Source organism: Hyaena hyaena, unplaced genomic scaffold (genome assembly GCF_003009895.1).
Source record: "Hyaena hyaena isolate Hyena2069 unplaced genomic scaffold, ASM300989v1 scaffold_316, whole genome shotgun sequence".
NCBI classification, from domain to species: Eukaryota; Metazoa; Chordata; class Mammalia; order Carnivora; family Hyaenidae; genus Hyaena; species Hyaena hyaena.
The window spans coordinates 22,059-46,959 of record NW_024080946.1 but is presented as its reverse complement, the minus strand read 5'-3'; the positions used below and the strand labels follow the sequence as shown (position 1 = coordinate 46,959).

At 69.1% G+C, this 24,901-nt stretch overlaps 1 protein-coding gene across 1 annotated transcript in view; it reads right to left on the bottom strand.

Annotated features, from left to right (window-relative positions):
• Positions 1-236: 236 nt before the first annotated feature.
• Positions 237-24,901, bottom strand: part of PLXNA1 (plexin A1) — a gene marked incomplete at its 5' end in the record, with an annotated part of 44,895 nt that continues 20,230 nt past the window's right edge. The window contains 28 exons of the mRNA XM_039248624.1: positions 237-1,518; positions 3,114-3,264; positions 3,346-3,558; positions 5,381-5,550; positions 5,709-5,899; positions 6,206-6,302; positions 6,519-6,622; positions 7,249-7,408; positions 7,527-7,673; positions 9,838-9,904; positions 10,229-10,485; positions 11,553-11,695; positions 14,053-14,287; positions 14,619-14,762; positions 14,846-15,085; positions 15,236-15,329; positions 15,780-15,947; positions 16,812-16,948; positions 17,260-17,380; positions 17,464-17,615; positions 17,714-17,907; positions 18,041-18,137; positions 19,927-20,127; positions 22,206-22,320; positions 23,539-23,638; positions 23,851-24,004; positions 24,089-24,212; positions 24,444-24,544. Coding sequence (XP_039104555.1) covers positions 1,423-1,518; positions 3,114-3,264; positions 3,346-3,558; positions 5,381-5,550; positions 5,709-5,899; positions 6,206-6,302; positions 6,519-6,622; positions 7,249-7,408; positions 7,527-7,673; positions 9,838-9,904; positions 10,229-10,485; positions 11,553-11,695; positions 14,053-14,287; positions 14,619-14,762; positions 14,846-15,085; positions 15,236-15,329; positions 15,780-15,947; positions 16,812-16,948; positions 17,260-17,380; positions 17,464-17,615; positions 17,714-17,907; positions 18,041-18,137; positions 19,927-20,127; positions 22,206-22,320; positions 23,539-23,638; positions 23,851-24,004; positions 24,089-24,212; positions 24,444-24,544 — 4,173 coding nt within the window. The remainder of the gene's footprint in view (positions 1,519-3,113; positions 3,265-3,345; positions 3,559-5,380; positions 5,551-5,708; positions 5,900-6,205; positions 6,303-6,518; positions 6,623-7,248; positions 7,409-7,526; positions 7,674-9,837; positions 9,905-10,228; positions 10,486-11,552; positions 11,696-14,052; positions 14,288-14,618; positions 14,763-14,845; positions 15,086-15,235; positions 15,330-15,779; positions 15,948-16,811; positions 16,949-17,259; positions 17,381-17,463; positions 17,616-17,713; positions 17,908-18,040; positions 18,138-19,926; positions 20,128-22,205; positions 22,321-23,538; positions 23,639-23,850; positions 24,005-24,088; positions 24,213-24,443; positions 24,545-24,901) is intronic.

The following is a 24,901-nucleotide window of genomic DNA, read 5'->3' as shown; positions in this document are numbered from 1 at the left end:
AAACGAAAACAGGGTGACCCGCAGGTCGAGGGGCAGAGGCCTGGGGGGAGGGGGCTCCACTCGGGAAAACCCTGGCGACTTTCTCCACGACCACTTGATATTGCTTTCCCACTGCCTTAGTTTCCTTATCCTACACCGTAAGGTTTCCCTCCCTCCACGTAGCTATACAGGACCCCACTGGGGCTGGAGACTGAGGCCAGAGCCACATATATATAGATATATATATATATGTACAGGGTGGTTTTTTTTTTTTTTTTAATTAAAAACGTGTTCTTTCTTGCTCACCGAGGGCAGGGTGGGCAGAGCCGGCCCCAGGCCCTGCGGTCGCTGCACCCTCCCCCCGGGGCCCCCACAGCCCTGGCTGCCCACGCGGCTGCAGCACGGCTTGCGTCTTCGTCCCCCCTACAAACAGCCAGGTGTCCCACCGCTTGCGAGGGGCCGGCGCTGCAGGGATGCCAGGCCGGAAGCCGCTGAAGGTGGACGTGGAGAGCGGGGGACACGGTGGGGGAGGGGGTGGTCAGGGGGCTGCTCCCAAGACCTGCACAGCCGGAGAGCACAGCCCGCCCGGGGTGGGTGCGGGAGCGGCGCGGTGGGGGAATAAATAATGGGAACGTGCGCTCACGGCCCGGAGCCCCAGGCCCCAGAGGCTCCCAGAGGCACAGCCCTGAGGACACAGGAGAGGAGTCACCGAGTCCTTGTGAGGCCACCTGGGGGCTTCGAGCGAGCCATTCTGCAGCCCCTCCATAGGAGGGAGCCGGGGCCTCCCTGGGCCTCCGTGGGCCAGGGGGACGTGGCGCTCCGGCCTCGGCCGCGGCCGCGGACAGCACGCGGTGAATCGGACGATGGTGGCGGTGGTGCAGCAGCGAGCGTGGAGGACCAGACGTGGACGCGGTGGGCGGGCGGCGACGGGCGGCCCGACCTGAGCTCTCCTTAGGGGGCCCCGGCGGCTCGGCCTCCCCCAGGGCTGGCTCTGCGCAGGCGGCCGGGAACGGCGGACGCCCGCCTGGCCCCTCGTCCTGGCTCTCTGACCTTGGCAGCACAGCCTTGAGGACACAGACCAGGCCGGCTACCCCTTCCTGGGGGCACCAGCCTTACCCCCAGGTCCTTGGCAGTCACCCGACTCTCCCCAAGGCCAGGGGTCACGCCCGGGCTCCCCCAGCCCTGTGGTGGGCAGCTCCGGGGCACAGGAGGGCTAAGGCCCGGTCACCCCCAGCGAGCGGGACGGGGACCCCCGCCAGGCGGGAAGGGGCGGGGGCGGCCCGCAGGACGCTGACTCGCCGGCCTCTGCTGGAGGCTCGGGCCCCTGCACCGGGGGCGAAGCCGCCTCAGAGCTGCCTCTGCTCCCAGCTCTGGCTGCCGGACAGAGGCCGCCCCCGAGGGCCCTCTCGCCCAACTCCCGCTGGGTGGTGACAGCCTGGTGTCTCAGCTGCTCAGGGCCATCGTGTCCACCACCTGCTCCAGCTTGCTCCGGAGCCGCTGCCGCCGCGCCTGTTCGTCCTTCTCCAGCGCCGTCAGGATCTGCAGAGGTGGGCGGGGCGTCAGGGGGCCCGGGCGGGGCGCCTGCTCAGAGGGGCGGGGCGTCAGCGGGCCTGGGCGGGGCATCAGGGGGCCTTGGGAGGGGCCCCTGCTGGGGGGCGCGGGGACAGTGAGGGTGTCACCAGCGGGGACTCCGGAGCATGGGCCAGGTCACCCACTAGTGGCCTGGGTTGAGCCTAGAGCCCCAGAATCCTGATGTGGAGCATGAGGCTCCCAAGTCACTATTCCTACTCTCGATCCCCCAAAACCTCAACAGGGCTTAATCACAGCCTCTTGGTGTGGCCTCCTCATGCGAGCGTCACAGCAGGGCCTGGCCTCTGGGGGCACAGACCACCCCCACACAGCCTGCTCTGCAGCCCAGCTCGGCCGGGAGAAGCAGCACCGAGCTCTCGCCAGGCCCTCTGCTTGCCTGCATTCCCGGGTCGGGCGGGGCCGGCAGCCAGCAGCACAGCCTCGCGGCCACCTCCCTGCACCCATCTCCCTTCAACCTCGCCCGTGTCTGCACCCCGTTACAGAGAGCTCCTCAGAAAGGAGCTTCCCCCCTCGAGGGCCGCAGGCGGTGCAGGCACTCCTCAGCCTCGGCCGGTGCCTGCCTCTCGTCCCAGGCCCACCCGTCCCCTCCGGGCTCACCTCTGGGGCCGCCTCCTGCACTCACAGGCGAAGGTCCTCCCTGCTGCCTGCCGACCCCACACCCTGGGCCTGCCTGACAGCCTGCTCTCAGGTCCGCCCCACAAACTTGAATGGCCGGGCCCCTCGACCCTCAGACCCGTGCCCCCTGCAGCCTGCCCCACCTCCTGTCGCTGGGCCACAGGTCTGAAATCAGGCCCAAGCCTGTCAGGCGGGCAAGACCCAGCCCCCAAGGCGGGTGGGCCCCGTGCCCCCCCCCCCAACCCTGGGCGCCTGGCCATCCAGGCATGGCTCTAAACCCCGATGGCCCTTCCCACTCGGGGAACAGCCCAAGCTCCCTGGGGCCTGCGTACCCGGTGCTGAACCCCGCCAGGGCCCTCCCCACCCCGCCTCCAGGCTGGCTCTGATGTGGCCTCACGGCCTCTGCGGTCCCGCAGCGGGGCCCGCTCTGGCCTCGGGGCCCCGGCGTCGGCCCTGCCCGTCCTGCCTCCGCAGAGCCCAGGGTGCACCCGCCAACCCAGCCTGGAAGTCCGTCCTCCCGCGTCCGGTGGCTCAGGGGCCCCAGCTCCGCACAGAGGCCGCATCCGAGTCAGCAAGGAAGGTAGTCAACGTTGAGGGAAGGCCGGGTGCCCGGCCCCGGACGCAGCCACCCCAGCTGATAACCCCGCATGGCCCCTGGGGGAATGGTCACTCACTGACCCACGGTCTCCACGTTAGAGAGACTGCCCCACGCTCGCCCACGCCACACCGACCACACGACCCCTGAGACCCCTGACCTACGGCGGCCCCGCCCGGCCCTGAGGCCTGGCAGGGACCCAGGGGAGGACTCCTTCCCTGCCCCAGCGAGCGAGGCGGCCAGTCAGGGTGCGGCGTGGAAAGGGCAGGGGTGGCCGGAGGGACCCCCGCCCTCTGGGCTGGGGGCTCCGGCGAGGGCGAGTGCCCACGCTCACCTCGTCCTTGTACTTGGTGATGTAGGAGTAGATCTCGTGCAAGGCGCTCATGCTGTTGAACTGGCTCAGGTGCAGCCGCGACTGCTCCGCCAGGTAGGCGCTCATGTCCTGGTCGCTGATGGCGGGCATCTTGGCGATGTCAGCGTAGTACCTGCAGGGGGGTGGCGGGGCGGGCCGTGAGCTGGGCCCCGGCCCCTCGCCCCGCGGCCTGCGCCCCCGGCACCCGCCTCACCTCTCCACCCAGCTCTTGTAGTTGGGGATGTCCTTGGCATAGAGCAGCTTGTTGGAGGGCGAGTCCTTGCCCAGCTTGTGCTCAGACGTGGAGCAGGAGTCCATGAAGGTCTGCGCCACCACCGACAGGCAGGCGTCCGTGATGCTGCTCTTGTGGATGTCGAACACAAACTGCGGGTTCTTGATCACATTCACCCAGAAGCGCAGGGGCAGGCTGCGGGCGGCAGGCGGGCGGTCACACAGGACCTCCGCTCCCCTTCCGGGAAGCACAGGGCAGGGCCCCCCCTGGCTCTGACCCTCCACGCAGATGGGAAAACCGAGGCCCGCAGGAAGCCAGGACTCTCGGTGCGCAAGGGGGGTGCACCCCGGCACTCGGCACCCACTCCAGGAGGACAGGCCCTCCACACGGGCACAAGTGGGTGACAGACACATGGACCAGAAGTGCTCCCTCACCCTCGGGTGCCTGCCGCGCACACACGGTCCTCCTGGGCCTGAGGGCTGCCCACATCAGGCTCACACACGCCCGCACGCTCGCCCCAGGGGCGCACACTCCTGTGCAAGCTCACACACACTCGCACGCTCGCCCCAGGGGTGCACACTCCTGTGCAGGCTCACACACACTCGCACGCTCGCCCAGGGGTGCACACTCCTGTGCAGGCTCACACACACTCGCACGCTCGCCCAGGGGTGCACACTCCTGTGCAGGCTCACACACGTCCGCACGCTCGCCCAGGGGTGCACACTCCTGTGCAGGCTCACACACACTCGCACGCTCGCCCCAGGGGCGCACACTCCTGTGCAAGCTCACACACGTCCGCACGCTCGCCCAGGGGTGCACACTCCTGTGCAGGCTCACACACACTCGCACGCTCGCCCCAGGGGTGCACACTCCCAGGCCAGCTCACCCCTGCTCCTACCCAGATGGACCCTGGAAGTGAGACCAGGAGGGGACCCAGGAGACGCAGCCCCACAGGCGGCTGATCTCTCTTCATCCAAAATGCCACCTCCAGGACAGCCACCAGCTAGGGCACCAGAACCCACTAGTCACGTGTGGTCGTTTAATTAAATAGAATTAAATGAAACATAAAGTCCCGATTTTTGGTTGCACAAGTCTCACGTCAATTGCTCAGGGGCCACGTGTGGCTGCTGGCCACTGCTCTGGACAGCAGAGCTCTAGAACATTCCATCATAATGGGAAACTCCCTGGACGATGCAGACCTGTAGGGTGCTGCCTCCTCGCCAGTGCTCTGGGGGACCCCTCCAGGCACACGGAGGAGCTGGAGCACCGGCTGGGCCCCAACTAAGGCCGGGCTGCATCCCAGGCTCGGGAAGCGGCACACATAGAAGCCAAAGTTGGAGGGGCCGAGATCACCAGAGGACGAGGGACGCCGACGCCACAGGAGCCTCTCTGGAGACGGGGCACGTGTGCGGAGGGCACGGTCAGGCCAAAAAGACACGAGCCCAACAGGGCGGTGGCTGCTGGCCCCGGGGAGGGGGGGGTGTGGGGGGAGGGACGAGAGCTCTGGCAGTGCCGGCCCTCACGGTCACGTCCTCACCGCAGCCGGCCAGCGCGGGGCCTGCTCTCACACGGCAGCCCACACTCACACACCCGCACACAGCCGAGCACGCCCAAACACACCCGTGGTCACACCCGCACGAAGACACACACGGATCCACCGCCTACACCTAAGGCAGGTCCTGCAAGTCGGAGCAGAGGATGTGCCCAGACCCTGCGCAGGGGAGAGGCAACGGACACCCCCGGACACGTGAGTCAGGAAGGCTTGTCGGAGAGGAGCTGGCCTCAGCACGGAGGCCACGCACCAGGGGGCCGGTCTCCCACCTCCCTGCCCCTGGCCCCCCCCCAGCCTCCCACAGCCCCACAGCTGCTGCGCTGCACCTGCCCCGGCCCACCGCGTCCCCCCCCCCACACCAGCCCTGGCTCACCACGCCCATCCCACCCCCCCCCCACACCTGCCCCGGCCCACCACCCCCCCCCCCACCTGCCCCGGCCCACCACACCCCTCCCAAGAACACACCAGTTGCTCTTCCAGGTGTGGCGCACGTCGGAGTCGTGAATCTGGTGCTGGTCGGCCTGCTCGTCCAGAAAGTCGAACATGTACTTGATGGCCAGCGGCAGGGCCGAGCCCCGGTGCGCCGTGCTGAAGATGGTCTCAAACAGGTCGTCCACAAACTTCTGCAGCGTGCCCTGTGCGCGAGCGAGCGCGCAGAGCTGTGGGGGGCCGCCGAGCCGCCCCTCACCCCCGGCGGCCGGGGCGCTGGCTGCACCGCCCGGAAAAGGCTGGGGATGAGCCTGGCTTCCGGAGGTCCCCCCCGCCGCCCCCCCCCCGCCCCCCCGGGGCCTACTTTGGTGGCCAGCAGCCGCGTCAGGTAGATCTCCGAGACCATCTTGCTGCCCCGGTCGCCCTCCCGCTGGTCCAGGTGGTCGTGGTTCTTCACCAGGTGCCACAGCTTGGTGCCGCTCTCCAGGTCGGGCGTGATCATGGGCGTGCGGGAGCGGAGGCTGTCGGGGCTGCTGGCCGTGCGCAGCATGCTCTCTGCGGGCACCGCGCCCATCAGCGGGGCCCCTGCACGCCTAGCACCCGTGCGCACGCTGGCGCGAGCGGGGCGGCCTCAGGCCGGGTGCCCCCGCCCCCCACCCTTGTCTGGGCCTCAGCTTCCTCATCCGAGAAGTGGAGTCAACAGCCCCGCCTCCCTGGGTTGCGGGGGACAGATGCGCCACGACGTGCCGTCAGCCCCCACATCTGTGGGAAAGGCCACGTCCCTCCCAGCCTGCAGCCAGGAGCACGCAGGCGGCGTCCCTTCCAGGGGTGCGGGCCCTGCCCAGGGTCCCCGGGTCTCACCGTATCTGCTGAGGGACTTAGTGAAGGTGGACGAGTTGGAGATGTTGTAGGCGGACGTCTGCTTGGGCACCAGGGCCACTGAGGACCCGTCCGTCACCTGCAGGCGGAGGCAGGAGACGTGTGACACAGTAGCGGGGGCCCAGGTGACACGCTCCTGCTGGTTCCCCTCAACGCACTCTGGGCCTCAGTTTCCCTACTAGTGCAGCTCGGGGGCTGTGCTGTGTCGTCTTCCCCTTGCGGTCTGCCGCCCACGGCCCGAGAGGCCTGGACACGCCCAGGCCCCGGGGACGGCCAGGCGCGGCCGGAGGGTCACCTGGTAGTGCGCCAGCGTGTTCAGCCTCTTCCAGTCGTTGTCGATCTTGGTGGTGACGTCCTCGTCCTGCAGGATGACGCGCGCCATGCGGCCCTGGCGCCACTCTGCGGGGAGGGGGGGCGCTGGAGGGGCAGGCCACCCGCAGCTGCTCCCCCTCCCGCTGCTGGCCTCTCACAGCGGGAGGCCAGGCCCCGAGGCGCAGACAGAGAGGCCTCGAACAGCAGGGTAAGGGAGAGAGGAGGCTCCTCGTCCAAGCTCCCAGTGGGGTGCACGCACCCCTGCTGCGGCCCCTGCCCCTCCGGCAGCCCCCACCTGTTGCGGCTGCCCCACCGTGGTGGCCCCGCCTTCCAGCGCTCAGCCGGGCACTGCAGCCCCCGTGGCGTGCGGGCCCTTAGCCTCTCCAGCCACATGAACCCCGGGACTCCCTGGCCCGGGACCGGCCCTCCCCCCTCCCCCCCGCTCGGGCCCTTCCAGCTCTGCAGCTGCCCCCACCTGCCTGGCCCCCGCCCCAGGATAGGGCAGCAGCCCTCGCCCTGCCTGGGAGCTTTCCAGAGCCCAGCTCGACCGCATCCCTTCCCCTCACACGCCCCGTGGCCTCCAGCACCCTGCAGACCGGCACCCAGTGCCCGGCTCGCTGCCTGCGGCCCCAGACACGCCCCCCCCGGGGCCGCCCCTCCGCCTCAGGCCGGGCCACATGCTGCCAGCCTGCATCAGGCCCCTCAGGGCTCACCCAAGTCCATGTCCCCAGCCTTTGGCCGCTGGGAGTAGGGCACGCCCTTGTACACGGCGTCCAGCAGCTTCTCCTTGACCTGTGTCACCGTGTCACAGTTCAGTCCCTTCACTGGCACCTCGGGGGCATTCTCGTTCTCGGGGTTCACACAGTTCAGGGTCTGCGGGGGGGGAGGGGGTTGCGGCGTCAGCCCCCAGCTCTCCTGGGGCGGGCCGTGCAGGGGGTGCGCCGAGGGGCGGGGGGGCTGCCGAGCCGAGGGGCGGCGGGCTCGCGCTCACCAGCGTCTTGTAGTCGATCTGCTGCCGGATGAGCTTGTCTTCGCTCAGGGAGTAGCGGGCCTCTCCGGTGATGGCGTCGATGGGGCCCTTCTCCATCTGCTGCTTGATGGCGCAGTAGAGCATGAAAAGGGGCTCCCCTGCACACTCCTGCGGCAGGCGGGTGGGGGTCAGGGCATCTTCAGGGCCTTTGGCCCCCGGCCCGCCCCCGCCTCTGGTGCGTTTGTGAGCCTGCTTCCCACCAGGGCAACATTTCCAAATATTTTTTAGGGGCCAAGTCGAACCCTGGCTCCGGAGCCCAGCGAAGACAGAAGAGACACGTTACGCGACGGCCCAGCTGCGCCTGAGAACTTCGATGTGAAAGTCCTGACGCGAGGGGCGAGAGCGCGTGGAGGACCCGCGTGGCCGAGCCGCTTTACGCCAAGACAAGACCAAGGCCAGTGGACGCCAGCCTGAAGCCTCCCGCGTCAGCACGTCAGGCCACAGTGGGGCCGCTGCCCCAGCCCCCGCCCCACGCCCAGGCCGAGGCACGGTGGACCCTCGGCCGGCACAGTGCGACGACTGCCGGGGATCCGTCGGATGTCGGGGGCCCGCCGCCCCTCCTCCCGTTACTGGAGGGCACAGAGCCAGCGCAGTCCTGGGTGCAGACCTGCTCACCCAGAGCAGCGACCCACCAGCCGCGTGGGACAGAGTCCACGGCCATGACACCCTGAGGTGGTCCCTCGGAACTCGGCAGACGCCTGCTTTGCCCCTGCCTCTGACCACGCGCCCTCCGGCCCCCCCCAAACCCCAGCCGCCGAGCCTGCCTCCAACCAAGCACGGCCCCACCTCAGCGCTTCTGCACCTGCCCGCTCCTACAACCAGAAATTTCTCCCTCGGGCCTTCGCTGTGGACAGAAGCAGCCCTGGCCAGTCCCAGGCGCCCCTCCTTCCAAAGGGACGTGCAGGCAGGCCCCGCACGGCCCCCTCCCCGACAGGGCCCCGGGCCCCCTCCTCCCGCGCGCGCTCGCTCCCTCGCGTGCACGGCAACACGCGCCCAACCCAGGTTCTCCAACCCGATGTCAGGCTGAGGCCCCTTTCTCCGGGGGTGCGGAATCGGGGTCACACAGGGAGGCACCTAGACAGGCCCCGCCCCCAGCCGCCTGCAGGCTCCCGCCGCGCTTCTCCCGGCCTACGGGGCGCGGCGAACCGAGCGTGTAAGCGGCAGACGGGGCCCGCACAGGGCTGCGTTTTCACGGGAGGCGCACGACTCCATCACTGGCACCGGTGGCATACGCTGAGGTCACTTTGGGACTGCTGCTGTCCCCTCGCGCTGTGCCCCCCGCGGACACGTCCCAGCCCGGCTCCCCGGACCTCTTACTGGGGCTTGCACCCACCTCAGGGCCCTGCTCCCTCTGTCTGGCCAACTCCTTCCCCCCTTCACCTCTCACCCCCCCGGCCCCCTGCCCCTTTCACACCTGCTCCATTTCCCGTCCACACCTCCCTCCCCAGTCGGGGCAAACTCTGCTCCGGGCAGCTCGGAAAGCCCGCTGCTGTCCCCGCTTCAGTACGGACCCCCGGAACCGAGGTCCTTGGCTATGAAGCAACTCCAGGCCGCCTGCGCCAGCACGACCCCCGCCACCCAGCAGCCACAGGGCTCCGCGGCCCGCGCCCGTGGCCACCTGCTGAGCCATCCCGACGCCAGAGACCAGGTGGGAGCACGAGCCAGGCTACGGACACTCGGGTCCATATCGCTCAGTTTCTAAAGTGCAGGTGGCCGACTGCGAATCCTGGAACAAAACCCACCGGGGCCCACATGAGCCCCCACCGCACTCGGAGGCGGCCACGGGCCTCCAGGCTCATCTCCTGAGGGTGGCGACAAAGCCCAGGCGGCCACGCTCTGTCCACAGCAGGGGCCACCGGTGCCCAGGACCCTCGGCAGCCTGGCCAGCACCAGGACACGAAGCCCCTGTCGGGCATCCTCTCCGGAGGCTACGGAGACCTGGGCCCGTGTCCAGGCTCCAGCTCGGCTGGATCCGCCGTGGGCCCCGCACAGCTCGCCACAGAGCCGGGGTGGGGGTGGGGGTGGGGGTGGGGGGGTGGTCTGCACCGTGGCTCCAGGCTGGTGAGATGCAGGCCACCTCCAGGAGGAGGAGGGGGGAGGCCAGCGGACACGGGTCCTTGGAGAGGTCGTGCTGAGACCTGGTCCCCAGGTGAGCCACTCTGGCCTGAGCTCCCCCCGCACCTGCCTGTCCCACTCTCTCCTTTGTCCCTTGAAGCCATTCACCCCCCTGACACCCCACCTCGGACCTTCTCCCTCCTCGGCACCCACCTACCTTCAGGAATTTGTACAAAAGGAAGGTAAACCAGTTGGTCAGCATCTTCTCCGCCACAGATTCGGTCCTGGAGGCACAACATGGGCGGAGATGGCTTAACGGGGCCGCTGTGCCCGCCCGCCGTGGAGCTGAAGGTCAGGCCCGGAAAGGCACTGCAGGTGTCAGGAGGCTGGGGGGCTGCCGTGGAGACCCCGGCCCTTGGCCCCAGAGCCAGGCCTCTGAGCGGGACAACTCTGGCTTGGTGCCGATGGGCGTCAGGTACGGCGTGCCCCAGAGCAGGGGCCCTGTGCCCGACACGCCAGCTAGGCCCCCGGTCTGCGTGTGGGAAGGGCAGGCTAGGGAGGGGCAGGGGGGGCTCCCCCCGGGTCTGCGGTGGGAGGGGCAGCCTCACCGGCGCAGCAGCAGCTTGGGGTGGTTCTTGCTCTCGAGGTTCTTCTCGATGAGGTCGGACAGCAGCTGCTTGAGCACCCCCGTGGCGTACTCCATCTCGCCCTGCAGGGCCGTCATGATGAGCGAAGCCACGTTGCCGCGGTCCCGCATGGAAAAGCTGCGCTGGGCCTCCAGCGTGCGGATGAAGGTCAGCAGGAAGTGCTTCTTGGTGAGCAGCTGCCCGAACAGCGTCAGGGACTTCTCCACGTTGGCCTGCACCTGGGGGGCGGGAGGGCCCGCTCAGACCCGGAGCAGGAGGCAGGAGGGGCAGGCCTTCTGGGCGGGGGGCTGCGGGCAGGGCCGGGGAGCAGGACTTGAAGGCGGGTGACCCGTTGCCCTGACAGGTCCCGGGGCCTCAGCTGTGTCCTCGGCAGGATGGACGTGGGGAAAAAGGGCGGGTCACAGGCATGGCTGGCTCCAGGGTCCCTACTCTGTCTTATCTACACCGAGGCTCGTCAACATAGGAGGTTCCCCACGAGGCTACACCAGAGGCTGCCGGTGACGCGTGCTGCCAGCCCAGGCAGACGGGTGACGGGACTCAAGCGCACGAGCACAAGGCCCAGCACGCGGGCGGGAGCACCGGGGAGAAGACCCGGGAGCGCGCGTGGAGCCTGACGGGGCAGCCGTTCTGGGGCTGAGGAGGGCTGGGCCGCCCGCGGTGGCCCTGGGCCTGAGCCAGAGTGACACGGGCCCGTCCCCGCACAGCGGAGCTGCGATCGTGAGTGCGCTCCCCAGCGTCCGAAGTGTGCGGGTGGGACACCGTCGGGCAGACAGCGCCACCAGGCCGACCAGCAAGCGCCCGCCTGTTCGTAGCCGGGGCCTGGCTCCCCGCCTGCCGCCGGGGGCGCCTAGAGACACCGGGGCAGCCCTCTCGCGTTCAGCAAGCTCGTGCCAAGAGTCTGAGCACTGCCAACGCCCACGGGGCAGAGCCCAGCTCTCTGAGCACCACGCCCTCACCCCCAGGCCCGTGCGGAGCCTAGCTGGGCACCCCCACCTCCCGGCATGCAGGGCAGCAGGCCCCGCCCCGGTGAAGCTCAGGACCCAATGCCAGCCAGGAGGCAGGACGGGTGAGCTACTGATGGAAGCCGGGACACGAGAACCGCATGAAACAGAGGCAGGCGCCGAGGGGCCCAGACCGCAGCCAAGGTGGCCGTGAAGCTGGCCTGACCCCCGACGTCCACCAGGCCCGGCCCCGTGCCTCCCAGTGCCCCGCCCGACAGGCTTGGGCCACCCCCCGGGGCCCCAGGCTGTCCCCCCGGCCCCAGGAGCCCCGGACGACAGCCCACCTCCATCTCCTTGAGCACAGGATGGTCCTCGATCCCGGGGAAGAGCACGCGCATGGCATAGGTCCGGTAGTCGAGGAACGGGATGCCCGCCCCGTCCAGGTCGTTGGTCAGCTCGTGGATGTCCGTCTGCAGCTCCGCAAAGGCTGCAGCCAGACCAGGTGTCAGGGCAGGCGCCCCCCAGCCCCCACAGCCCCAGAGCCCAGCCCTCCCACCTTCAGGGCCCACTGCTGGCTGGGCGACTGCGTGGAAACCCCTCAGTTTCCCCAGGCCTCACGCACAGATAAAAACTCTGTTCTTCTGACGTGCCGCAGGATTAGCCAAGCCCACAGCAGGGAAGGCACCAAGCCTGGGGCAGAGCCGAGAGGGGCTTCTCGTGACGAACACTGGCCCTTAGGGGCAAGGAGATCATGGCTCCATGTGCCTCCCTGGGGGCACACTACCCACCCCAGGGAGCACGGCACCCACCCCGGGGAGCACACCACCCACCCTGGCTCTTTGGCCTCAGCTCCTGGTAAGAGGAAGGAGGCGGCCCGGCATGGGAGGCAGAGGCTCGCCCCAAGCCCCTGGGCCCTCCACACTGACAGCCATCACAGGATAACGCAGAACGGTGGACCCTCCACACCACCCGACCTGCTCTGGGCGCCTCTGCTTCTTTAGGAAACAAAGGCAGGCAGGGCAAGGGCAGGCCTCAACAGAACATTCCAGAGCCGTGAGGTGTCTGGCCCACAGCAGCCCGAGGTAGGCACTCTCTGACGGGCAGCCAGGGCGCTGGGGATGGCGGGCAGGTTTAATTAAGAGCGGGGGCCGTCATCTGCTGGCAGCCACACGGCGTCGGCTCCGGCACACGGTCGTCCTCACCCCCGGGAGGGCCCCACCTGCACAGCTCCCAATCCTGGCCCTGTCCCGGGTCCCCCGTCACCCACCCAAACCCCACACACCGGCCTGTGTCCCCTGGGGCTGGTTCTCAGCTGAGCTAAGGTCCTGGGCAAACGCGACACTCTGGTCCGGGGGGGGTCACTCAGAGCCCAACACCAGGCCCGAGGGTCCCGTGCAGCAGGCACCCACAGGGCCTCGCGCTCCGCCTGCCGCTCAGCTCCCCGCCCCCAACCGCTAACAGGTGCGCTCCCGCTACCTGCCTCCAGAGCTGGGGGCTGGCACCTGCAATAGGCCAGATCCCTCCCCCATCGATCACTGTTTGTGCAGCTCCACCCACCCCTCGTAACAGCCCCAAGTTCCCTGGTGAGGCGGCAAGCCAGGGGCCACAGAAGACGGGGGTCACCCCAGGCTGATCCAGTGCCCAGGGCACCCAGCCCTGCACTACCGCCTCACACCAGCCAGAGAAGCCGAGCAGGCGCGGCGATGCCACCAAGGCCAAGTTCTGCTGCCTAAAGCCCATGCCCTCAAGTGGCTGCCGTGCAGCCCCGGGCCTCCATCCCAGGCCGCTGGGGGGGCTCCCCATGGGCCCCGACCTGAGCGCCCACCTCTCTGCTGTGGCACCAAATCCTCATGCACCCCCCCACCCCCACAGCAGTGCCCCCGACACGTGACCAGGTATGGCAGTACCTGCCCTGCTTGGGATGAGCCCGGGCCTTGGGCACACTGGCCTCTCTGGGGCACACAGGGTAGAGATGGGGTGCCCCCCACCCCGTTGCAGCTTGGGGCCCACCGCCCTGGCCTTTCCTGCAGACCTCAGAGGCCCCTGCTCACGCTTTTTTGACCTCTGTGGCCCCTGTGGGCCAGCACCCATCGCACCATCTGGGGACCCTCCCCCTGTCCTGGGGTCTCCCCAATCTCAGCTGGGGACTTCTGGGGGAGCAGGCTTCAGGGAAGTGGGACATGTGACCAGGAGTGGAGTCAGTGATTGGGCAGAGCTGGGCCCGGTGGGGAAGCTGAGCCGGCCCACTGCGCCAGCCCTGTCCCCACCGGGAGCGTCCTGAAGACACAGGACTCCATGCTGGAAGTCAGCCGCACAGCGGACTTTCCCTGCACAGGGGCCCACGCGATGCCTCCACGCTGGGGCCTCTCTGAGCCGACTCCCAGCACTCGGAGAACAGTGTCACCAGAGACACGGGACCCTCCTTAGGAGACTGGGCTGTGGCCTGATTCCTGAGACTTCCTGAGACAGCCCTTCGAGGACAAAGATCAGTGCCAACCCAGGTCTGTATGTGCTGAGGGCCTACGAAGGGGCCCCATGGACCCAGTCACCACGCCCACGCTCCAGATGAGGGATCTGAGACCCAAGAAGGCTGTATGCCTGTTCAAGGCCCTGCACCCAAGCAGGGCCATAAACGCAGCACCTCCGGCTCCGGAGCCTGTATGTCAAGCAGCGCTCGCACGCGCCCCAGGGCCCGGTCTGGGCCTGGCCCACCTGCCAGAGACGGAGACGGAGCCGGCCCAGCAAAGGTGTCGGCCCGCCGAGAACCTGGCAGAGTCGGTGCAGAGGGCGGGGCTGGCTCACAGGCCGGCCCCCCGCCCCGCCCCCACCGCTCCGGGGACGCACCTTCCTTGCACTCCAGAGCCACGCGGGACTCCAGGTTGTCCATCTGCAGCTGCAGCCGCTTGAGTGTGCGGTCAGCGTCCCGAGACTTGCGCTTGTAGGCGATGAGCACGGCCACGATGACCAGCAGCAGGAGGCCCCCGCCCCCGCCAATGCCGACGATGGCGGGCAGGGTCAGCAGGCTGTCCGAGTACACCTGCAGCATCCCTGGCGAGAACTCGAAGCCGCCAGCCCGGACCTGGAGGGGGGTGCAGGCCGCTCAGGAGGCCCCCCCGCCCACTCGGAGCTCTGGAGACCTCTGGTACCGTGCTTGCGGGGGACCCCGCGCACCCGCTCCTGGCCCCAAGCGGTCAGGGGGTGAAGACGTGGGGACTCAGGGCAGGGCTGGGCCCGCCGGGGATGGGGGTGGGGGGCCGCCGGGGCTGGGCGAGGGCTGAGTCGTGCTCCCCCTGGGCCAGAGGCCAGTCTGGGGCTCGGCTGCAAAGGCAGTGCTGCCCTGGGGAGACAGGGTCAGCGGGTCAAAGGCAGGTGCCCCGGAGACCAGAGGTGGGGCCGGAGGGTGGACGCACCGTGACCTTGTGCTGCCCCGTGAGGTTGGGGGACTCGCACAGTAGCTGGGTCTCCGACACGGTGAGTGCGCAGGGCGTGGAGCCAATGAGCACCGTGTAGTTGAGCCGCGAGTTGCCGGGCGCAGGCGGCAGGAGGTTCCGGCCCTGCAGGGGAGGGTGTGAGCCGGAGGGCCCCGCTGCCCCACGAGCCCCCCACCCGGGGCCGCCGCCCGCTGACCGTGGCCCACCTTGAGGATGAGCGGGGAGCTGGGCTTCAGTTCCAGGAGGCCGGTGGGGCTGAGCGGCTCCAGCACGGGGTCCGGGTAGTAGAGGAAGGAGGAGGAGTTGAGCACCAGCAGGGCGCGCACGTCGTCCATGACGAAGCCCAGCTCGTCGGGCCGCTCCCCCAGCTCGGGCGGGGTGCGCGTCGGGTTGTCCACGGACGGGGCACGGCACACCATGGTGGTGTCGTTGTACACGAGGCAGCTCTGGGGACACAGGCACGGACGCTGGGCCGGCTGCTCCCCATACAGTCAGGCCCCGCCCAGCAGGGCCGAGGGGCCGCAGCTTCCCCTGGGGTCCACGCCCCCCCTCCCCACCCCGTGGCACGAGCTACGGGGGCCCCTGCAAGGACTCACATTCTCCCTTTCGACGCCTCCGTACTTGGCCCGGATACGGGGTTCGCGGACGGTGGCCAGGTTGGTGCCCGTGACGGTTAGGAGGGTCCCTCCACTAGAAGACGGAGCAGGGGCTTGTGGGGGATGCTGACGTTCCGGCGCAGGCGTCAGCCCCCACACACGGCTCGGAGGCTAGAATCCCTGCGCATCGGACCTCTGGCTACGGGCAGCAAGTCTCAGAGTGGACAGGGTCCCCCGTCCTCAGGAGGTGGCTCTGTGCACCTCGAGGAGGGCAGCATCACGGGCCTTGGAGGGGACTCTGTCCCCTTGACTAACGTGAGCTCCAAGCTGTCACGTCCAAGGCACAGCAGGGGTCTCTGTCTTCACTCAGTTTCTCTTTCACTCTGCACTCACCCCCAGAGACAGGCCGGGGCAGCACGGGGCAGGTCCCCCCCTGCCCCGCCCAGGCTTGAGGGGCAGAAAGGGGGTCAGGAGCTGCGCCCTCGCCGGCACCACACAGGACAGAGGGGCCGCTGGGGCTCAGCGCGGGCTGGGGGGGGCCCACCTGTTGATGCTCCACTCTGGGTCGATCTTCAGGATGGTGGGGTCCTCCGTGTAGTTGTACTTCACCTCGGGGTTGGTGAGCTGCGCGCGGTTGATGTTGATGACGATCGGCGCGCTGCCGGGGCTCTGCCCAGGGGGCGTCAGGCACCGGATCTCCCTGGAATTCCTCCTGGGGCCGGGGGACAGCGAGGACGTGTGAGCTGCTGGAGCCTGGGCAAGTCACCGGGCCTCCCCTGCCCACCCGGAACACGGAGCCACAGCAGCCTGGGCCCCGGGAGCTGACCGTCACGGCCACTGTCCCGTCAGCCCCTCCCAGGGGTGGCTGCACGTCTCCCGGAGGGCCGTTGCTAAGGGACGTGTGCCCCCGGCCGCACCCCACGCTGTCTCCTGATCTGAAAATGGAGCCAAGCCAAGCCTGGGCCCCGAGGAGGCAGAAATGACCCGGCCAGCGTGGCAGGGGCGCTGGGTCACCCCCCAAGCAGCCGGCCGGTCACCACCTGCACCTGAGTCCCTGTCCCCTCAGCTCCTTGAGCACAGCCGGGAGGCTCTAGAGCCGCCAGGCCCGCTCCTGCGCCAGGGCTGCAAACACAGATAATTAGTCTGATAGCGGATAATTACGGCAAGAAAATATTTAAAGGGCCGTTCCGTTACCATCCCTAATCTAAAATTATCCACTTCAGGCCTCAGGGCTTTTGTCAAGATTTCGCTTTTCTCTCTTAAGAAAACAATTTTTTAAAGTACTTGCGTTCCCAAGGGGACCCCCCTCACCCCGGAAGAGGGCCACTGAGCCCACCCCTCGGCCTAGGCCCCACCCACCCCCCCAGCACTGCCCACCCTGCCCTTCCCACTCTAGAGGTAGCCTGTCTCCATGGTAACACTCTCCGCCTCTGGTTTCCATAGCGATCACCCCAGCCAGGCTCTCCACACCCCCCTTGTTTCCTGGGCAACGAGAGGGGGCACGCACCCATCTGCACCACCCCCCAGGGAAGGTAGGCCTTGCCCCGGCCCCCCACGCGCCATCCGCACCCCATACCAGGAGAAGGAGCAGGGCCGGCCACCAATGGACACGGCCACGTCACTGCCTGCGTTCAGGTGGCTGCCCTCGATGCCAATCCAGGTGCCCCCGGACAGAGGCCCTCGGGCAGGGCTCACCCGGTAGAAGGTCGGAGTCTAGGGGACGAAGGGACTAGTGTGAGGTGCAGGGAAGGCCTGGCCCTCGGGCCAGAGGCCTGCGGCACCTCCAGACGAGCCCCAAGCCCCGTGCTCGGGGGCTCCGGGGCGTGGCCCACAGTCAGGGCCCAGAGTATGCAGCCGGGGGCCTGGAGCTGGGCCCTGGAGACGGGGGCGCTGAGGGGAGACCAGAGACCACCCGCTGAGGTGGGTGAGGGGGCCCACGGAGTCCCGGGGAGCTCCATCCAGCCCCTGCGCGGCTCCCCTCAGCCACTGGGGGAGGACAGGGGTCCCGGCTGGGCGGGGCTTACCACGAAGGTGAAGCGCTTGGGTGACAGGGCCCGGTAGTGGGGGGAGCAGTCTCGCACGCACACCTCGACCAGGGCATCATGGGAGCGCACTGTGCTGGCGTCCCCGATCTCGCAGACGATCCTGTGTGCCACCAGGTGACCTGAGCGGGCTGCGGGCTGGCGCCCCACCCACCCGCCCGCTGGCCCCGCCCCGGCCGCACTCACTGCTCGGCGCTGATGTACTCGCTCTCCACGGGGCTGCACAGCACCTTGCCCACGCGCACGCCCAGCCGCACGTCCTCAAAGCGCAGGCCCAGGTTCTCACCCGTGATGGTGAGCCGCGTGCCTCCCTGCCGCGGGCCCGTCTCGGGGAACAGCTGCGGAGAGGCCGAGGCTGGGTCACGGGGCGCCGTGGGCCAGGGACGGCCTGGCGCGGGGGGTGGGGGGGGAAGGGGAGGGTGCGGGCCCCGCCCACCTTGAGGATCTTGGGGTCCGCGCAGCGGCTGGTGCCATGGCGGGCATGCATCCAGGCTGCAGGCGAATCGGCGGGGCAGTGGGGGCGCAGGGAGCACCGGCGTTCAGCCACGCACCAGCCGCACTCGAAGCGCGGGTCGGCCTTGAGGCAGAGGCCACAGCTCTCGCGGAGGGCCGGGCACTTGTAGAGATGGGCTGCGGGGAGGGTCACGGTCAGCGCGCCCGCCCTTGGCCCCGCCCCCGTGCCCCACCGTTCCACCCCAGGCGCCCGCCCTCAGCCTCCTGGCCCCCCTGGCCCCCGCCCTCCGAGGCGCCGGGCCCAGCTCACCCTGGATGTTCTGAGGGTTGTCGATGACGAAGTTGCCATTCCACACCACCGACAGGTTCACGGGCAGGTCGCTGACGTCATTGCCCTCATAGGAATACTGTGGGCAGTGGGCAGCGGTGAGGTCGCAGGCCACTGCCCATGGCACCGAGTCAGGGCCTACATGCCCCTCCCGGCCACCTCTGAGCCCGGCCCCTGGGAGCGGGCTTGGCAGGGCAGAGCCTGGGGGCTCCCACAAAGCCACCCGCCTACCAGCCAGCAGAGAGGGCTAAGCCGTCACACCCAGCTCTCCAGCCACCTCCACACACACACACACACACACACCCACACACACACCCGGGGCTTTTTTTCTGGGTGGCCAGACCCATGCTCTCCAGCCAAGCCCCTGTCCCCAGCAGCCGCACGAGGCGCCCACTCCAGGGCGACCCCCCTTCCCCTGTGGTCGGCCCCACCAGGAAACCAGAACCTCCCCACTGGCCCCCCCCCTGCCCAGGCATCAGCGACTCTCTACCAACCCATTTCTTTGTCTGCTGAGTGGACTCAGTAATCCCTACGCTGGACCTGGCCTGAGGTATAAGACGTGCGCCCCCGAGCGCTGGGCACAGGCCAGCAGGAAGCACCAGGTGAGGCTCTGCCCCCCCCCCCCCGCCCCCCAGGCTGGGCTGGGCTCAGGGACAATACCCCTCCCCCGGGAGCCCAGGCCCCGCGCTCCCAGCTGTGTCCCACTTTCTGCAGCTGAGGGCCTCCACTCCATCCCAGAGCAATTCATCATTATTTTATCTGCAGGAATTTAATTGGATCCTATCAAATTCCCTGGTACTCCCTTTTCCCATTCAACACAGGCACCGGAAAGACAAATGTGGGCCAGGGGGCTGGGGGAGTGCAGGATGGAGGGGCCAGGGGCTGGGGCACGGCAGGGAAATGGGGCAGGGAGGCACCGACGGGAGGCGGGAGCGAAGGGGAGGGTGGAAAGAGACAGGCCACAGACCCAGAGACGCAGGTGGAAGGCGTGGCCCAGGGAGGAGAGAGGGAAGGGGCAGGGACCTCCTGGGCCAGCTGCGGGCCACAGGGCCTGGCCGAGGGGCCCACCTGCCCCGGGAGGCTGCTGTGACCCCCTGCCTGCCCCAGGGGCACACAGGGTGCTGGCCAACAAGCCACCGCCATTCGCAGGCGGCCGCACCTCCGACCACAGACCTCTCCCCTGGGATTCTCTCCGAATGACACTCTTCCTGAACAGACGGGGAAACCGAGGCCTCCCAGCAGTCCCAGAGCCGGCCAGAGGAGAGCTCGAGTCCGGCCTGCGGACCACCACTCAACACCAGTGCCCCCTCTGCCAGGGAAGGCTCTGGCTCTGCAAGGATCACTAGACCTATCAGGTTCCAGACTCCAAACGTGGCTGCTTCCCGCCCTAAGGCAACACCACCGGTGGATGCGCAGTGGGCCAGCCCCTGGGGACGCTTTCTGGGGCTGGGCACAGGACACCTACGAGGAGCCAGGCGCTTGGGCACTGTCGCCCTGGCTCTGGCCCTCCTGGGCGAGGGAGGCAGGCACGTGCACCCATCTGGCCGCCTTGGCCACGTCAAACCCCACGCAAAACCACATGTGCACTTCCCACCGTCTTTCTGAGTCGCCCTCTTCCACATCGGCGATGTGCTCCCGCCAGATGGCGGCTCACGGCACATCACCAGCCGTGACCTTCTCACTCCCCGCCCTGGGTGCACGCAAGGCTGTGGCCCCGGTCCGCAAAGCCCAGAGAGCCTTCTGAGCCGTCCCCGGGCGCTCGTGACTGCACCGTCCCGGTGCTGAGCAGGGACCGGATCCTGGGGCCGTGAGCGTGACCGGCTCGGCCCAGCACGGGGTGGGGGGCTCCCGCAGACGCCCCGCCTCACCGAGGAGTTCTGGCACTGCAGGCTGGAGCTGTTGAAGCGCAGAGCGGTGACGCGGGCGGGGCCGCCCGGGATGTGGAAGAGGCACTCATACCCGCGCTGGCCCGACTGCGGCTGCGGCAGGTTGCGGGCGGCCAGGGTGATGGGCTTCACCACGCCCACCGGCACGTAGATCTGCGTGGAGGGCAGGATCTGCGGACAGTCCTGGGCAACGACAAGGCTCCGGCTGAAAGGCTGGGCGCGAGCCCGGTGCGCCCTGCTGCGGCCCAGACCCCCCTCTGTGGCACCCCGGGCCCATCCTCCACACTGGCAGACAAATCTCCGAAACAGCCAGCAGACCTGGAGGCAGGAGGCCCGGGTCCTGCGCCCGCCAGGCCGAGCCACACACCGGGGGCCTCTCACCTGCAGGCCCGAGTGGCGCGCCCGGCGCTCCAGGACCCCAACTGCTCGGCCACCGCGGGAGCCCCATCTGGCCCACAGCTGAAAAGGCCCCTGAGGCAGAAGCAGCTGAGCGGCTGGGGCTGTGAGCTCGCAGCTGGGGGCCCAGGGAGCGAGTAAAAATAGCCAGAGCTGGGCAGAAAAACAGCCCGGGCCCCCAGGGCCGCCATTTGGGCAACAAACTGATGCAACGGCCCCGCTTCCTTGCAACAGAGCCGGCAGGAGCCGCGGGGAGAGGAGGCCCCGCGGGAGCGACGCGAGCTGCGCTTTAAATAGAGATGCTGAAAACAGGCCCGAATCCCCAAGCCCTGCAGCAGCTCCCACGGCAGGCGCAGGCCCGGGGCCGGCTCTGCAGGGGCTCCGGGCAGCGTGGGGGGGGCCCGGACCCCGGCAGGATGGCCACGAACTGCCAGGTCTGCAGGGACACCCCCCCGCCCCCGGCCCAGTGAGAGGGAGGTGACGGGGTCATGTACGCAGGGCTACCGTCCACGTTCAGGGACCCACACGCTCACCAGCACTTCCCGGGCCGTTTGATGGGGTGCCCAGGCCCAGGGACCCTCCTGTTGCCTCCCTGCCCCGGCTGCCCCTCCTGGACCCCCGGCAGCCCCGGCTCCTTCCAGCCACCGGGACTTGGCTCCCATCGCCCCCCCACCTCACACCTCCCTCTGCAGACACCGTCTCTGCCGCCCCGGAGGCCCGGGCCTGCGTCGGGCTGTAGGCTCCATGCCCGCATCAGGCTGGGGTCTGGCTGACGCTGCTCCGTGGCACCAAGCTCCCGAGGCCCCACCCCAGCGGATCCAAACCAGACGCAGGGATGGGAAGCGGGCGAGGAGCCCAAGTCCTTCCGAGCAACGGGGCTGGCCAAGTTTGGGCCCGCGGCACCCTCCGCAGAAAAGCCCCCGTAAAGCCTGGGGCTACAGCTGCAGAGGGCGGATCTGTAGGAGCCCCTTCCCCGGGCAGCCTCCCTGGACCCCAGGACCGGCCCACGACAGCCCTCCCCGAGGTCCCCGACCCTGGGGTCGCTCACCAGCCCCCTGCGTGCCCTCAGGACACGTGCGCCCAGCTCCTGTGGGCTACACCCCCGCCCGGCTCTCACACCTCCTGCTCACCCAGACGCCCCTCCCGCCAAGTGCCCAAGGCCCCCAGCTGCCCCTGGCTGCCACCCTGTCCCATGACCTGAAACGTCACACTAGGGAGGGGACAAAGGCCCGGGGTGAAGGAGGCTGGTCGGGGAGGCTCTCGGGGGAGTGGCCCCAGGCACGCTGCATCTCCTCTGCCCCCCGGTGCCCACACCCTCATGCCCCATCCAGCCATGGGCACGGTGTCCACTGCAAAACAGGGGCCCTGGCCTCCGAGTCCCCCGTCGGCCTGTGCTGCCTGCTCAAAAATAAGTCCGCGCCCTGCCGGGCTCCAGAACGGCTACTACCTAGTTACCGCCAGTCACCACGCAGCACCTCGAACGGCTCCGGGAACAAGCTGCCCACCCTGTGCGTTGGTCTGATGGGTCCTCTCATCCACGAGGGTTCTGGGCGCCGCGCGTCCCCACCTGCCCGACACCCCACGCCCCAGGCTCTCACCGCACGGGGCGGACAACCCCCCTCTCCCCGCCGTGGGCACCCCTCTGGTCCGCAGCGCACACACAGGCCCGGGCGTGGGGCCTTCCCTGGGGACTACAGAGCAGACGGGGAGGCCAGCAACAGACGCTACAGGCTGGCCTGGGGTCAGGACGGCCTCGGAGAAGGCCCCTGACGACACGGGCCTCGGGGGCAGCTCTCCCAGGCCCGGCTGCAGGCGGCGCCCAGGCTACCCACCTCTAACCCCCGAGACCCTCGGGCTGGCCTCACCTCAGACACGTTGACGCGGCCCTCCAGAAAGGCGCAGTCGGCAGCGTTGTGTGTGCACACGTGGCGGTATTTGCACCAGTGGCAGGGGAAGGAGCCGTTGACACAGGACAGGCAGCTGTGGGGAGAGGGCAGGGTGGGGGTCCAGGGTGGCCTGTGCCTCCACCCAGTGGCCACGTGGGGCCGCACCACCACCCTATCTTCCGTGGCAGCAGCTCACGGTGCCACCTCAGGACCTTTGCACCGGCCGCTCCCCCGCCCGGTGCGTCCCCACCCCAGCCTCTGCTGGCAGAACCTTCCCAGTAACAGACGTGTCTAAAGCCTGCGCGGTCCACAGAGGTGACCACTGGCCACACCACGTCACACGTGACCATTAGTACCGGGAAAGTGTGCTGGTGCACGTACGGAACAGCCTTTCAGATGCCAGTCTCACCCCAATTAACTTAGGTTTACGTTTAGGAGGTAAGCCGTCCCCGCGGGGCCCGGCGGACACCGCCGCCCAGACCGAAGGCGAGCTCCGCCTGGCAGGCACCTGTCCAGCTTCGCCCGCGTGTCCCCGGGGCCCACGCGGGTCCCTGCGGTGCCGCGCCCTGTGCAGCCCCCTCCGGCCGGGACCCCGTCATCTCTGCGGCCCCCGTGGCACCCGCGTGCCCTGGAGAAAACCCCCTCTGACTTCTCAAGGGCCAGCCAAGCCGCTGCCACCCCCCTTCTCCAGGGACCCTCAGCCCCCCCCAGCTCTGGAGTGCCGCCCCTGCTCCCGACCTCCCAGCCCACCCAGGACACCTGGGAACATCCACACCCAGGCCCTCAGTGGGCGCCCACGCAGAGCCAGGAGCCGTCAGTCTGCAAGTCAGCCAACAAACGCACAGCTGAAAGTCAGGGGCCTCTGGCTCTGTGGCTGACCCAGCCGGGCGGACCGCCCCCCACCCCCCAGCCCCCTCTCCGGCCTTCCAGACGGAGTCCCATCCAGCTCCGGGAGCACCAGGGAGGGCCCCCCACCCCGCTCTCTGTGCCCTCGGCCCCAGGGAGAACCCGGAGCCCTGAGTATCGCTGAGCGGCAGGTACCGGCACAGACAGGACAGTCCCTTCCCTCACACCCCCCCCCCCACCGCTGGGCCGTCTCCCGCATGGACGAGGCAGCTCCCCTCGGGGCTCCCTGCCTCGCCCTGGTGCTCTCCTTGTTTGAATCGGTGCCCCTCACTCCCCCACCCTGCCCTCTCTCAGGCTTCTCCCCACGTGCGGCCTGGAGGCTGGGGCCCCCCTGCCAGACAAGGCCCCGCCCCGCCCCGCCCCTGCCCTGCCGGGATGGCCCCCGCAGCACAGCCGGGACACTCACGACTGGTGGACGCTGCAGTTGTAGAAGACAAAGTCCACAGACGCAAACTTCTTGCCCGTCTCCTTGGACTTCAGGTAAAGCTTGACCACCCGCTGGTCTCCTGCAGAAGCAGCACGGGCCGCGTCATCGGGGCGCCCGGACCCAGGGCCCCGCCACAGGGCCAGGCCTCGCCGAGGACCCTCCCTCGTGACCCTGGCCGCACCCCTGCCCCTCAGACCCTGCGGGCCTCTGAGCGCACGGGACAGGCTGCTGCTCCTCGCCCCACCACCCTGCAGCGACCCCTCCCCAACCCCAGCCCCCCATGGCACTCACCCTGGCCCCGCGTGATGGGCGCCACCTCCCGAGCGGAGGGCGAGCGGCAGTGGATGTGGCCGTCCTCCAGGATGCTCTCGGACTCGGTGAAGTCCTCGAAGGAGCAGTTGACGCCAGCCGAGAGGTCGGGCACATTCCAGGCCTGCAGCACAAGCTGGGCCCCCCAGGAGGCTTTGGTGAGCAGGGACTACCACCCCCCCCGCCCCCCCAGCCCCCGCTCCAGGGCGGCCGCGCTCACCGGGACCTGAGACATGGTGACGGAGACGTTCCGAGGCTGCACGGTCAGCTGCACACACTGCAGCAGGTCGGAGGCGAAGCGCTGGGGCTCGTCCGCCCGCTCGCAGGCGTCCTGCCGCGAGCAGCTGCAGGCACAGGGGGCAGGGGCTGGGCGTGGGGGAGGCGGCTGGAGGGGCGCCTGGGACCCTGCGCCGGGGGAAGCCCGCTAGCTTTGCCCGGACGACGGAGCCGGCCTTGCCACCGCTCAGCCGGCCACGGGCCACTGCCAGGCCCACGGCACCCCGCCCGGGGAGCCCAGAAGCGCTCAGGAGCCGCGACTGCCCCCCGCGCACAGGAGGGCCGCCTGGGGCACTCACACGCTGTGCAGGACACACCAGCCGCAGTGAGGGTCCCGTGACCCCAGGCACAGCTCACACGACGTATACTGCACGCAGCTCTCCACGGGCACCCGAGTCACCTGGCAGCACGGGAAGCGAGGCGTCAGGCCCCCGTGAGGCGTCAGGCGCCCACGAGGCCTCCTCGCCGCCATCACGTGTCCCCTGAACCCTGCCCTGCCCCCGCACGGGAGGGCAGCCCCGTTTCAGGCCTCCTCGTTCCAGCTCGCTCTCTTCGAAGGCTGGTCCTGGGTGGCCCTGACTTGGCCAAGTCAGGCCGATGGGCCGGGCCCTCTCTCCCGGGAGGCAGCGGCCAGGGAGCCAGCAAGTCGGTGCAGGGGAGACATCCAGGGAGGAGGTGACAGCTCCAGCCAGAGCCGCTGTCCCATCTATCTGGACTCCGAGCTCCCCGGGAGGCCGTGGGCTCGTCAGCCCTGGGC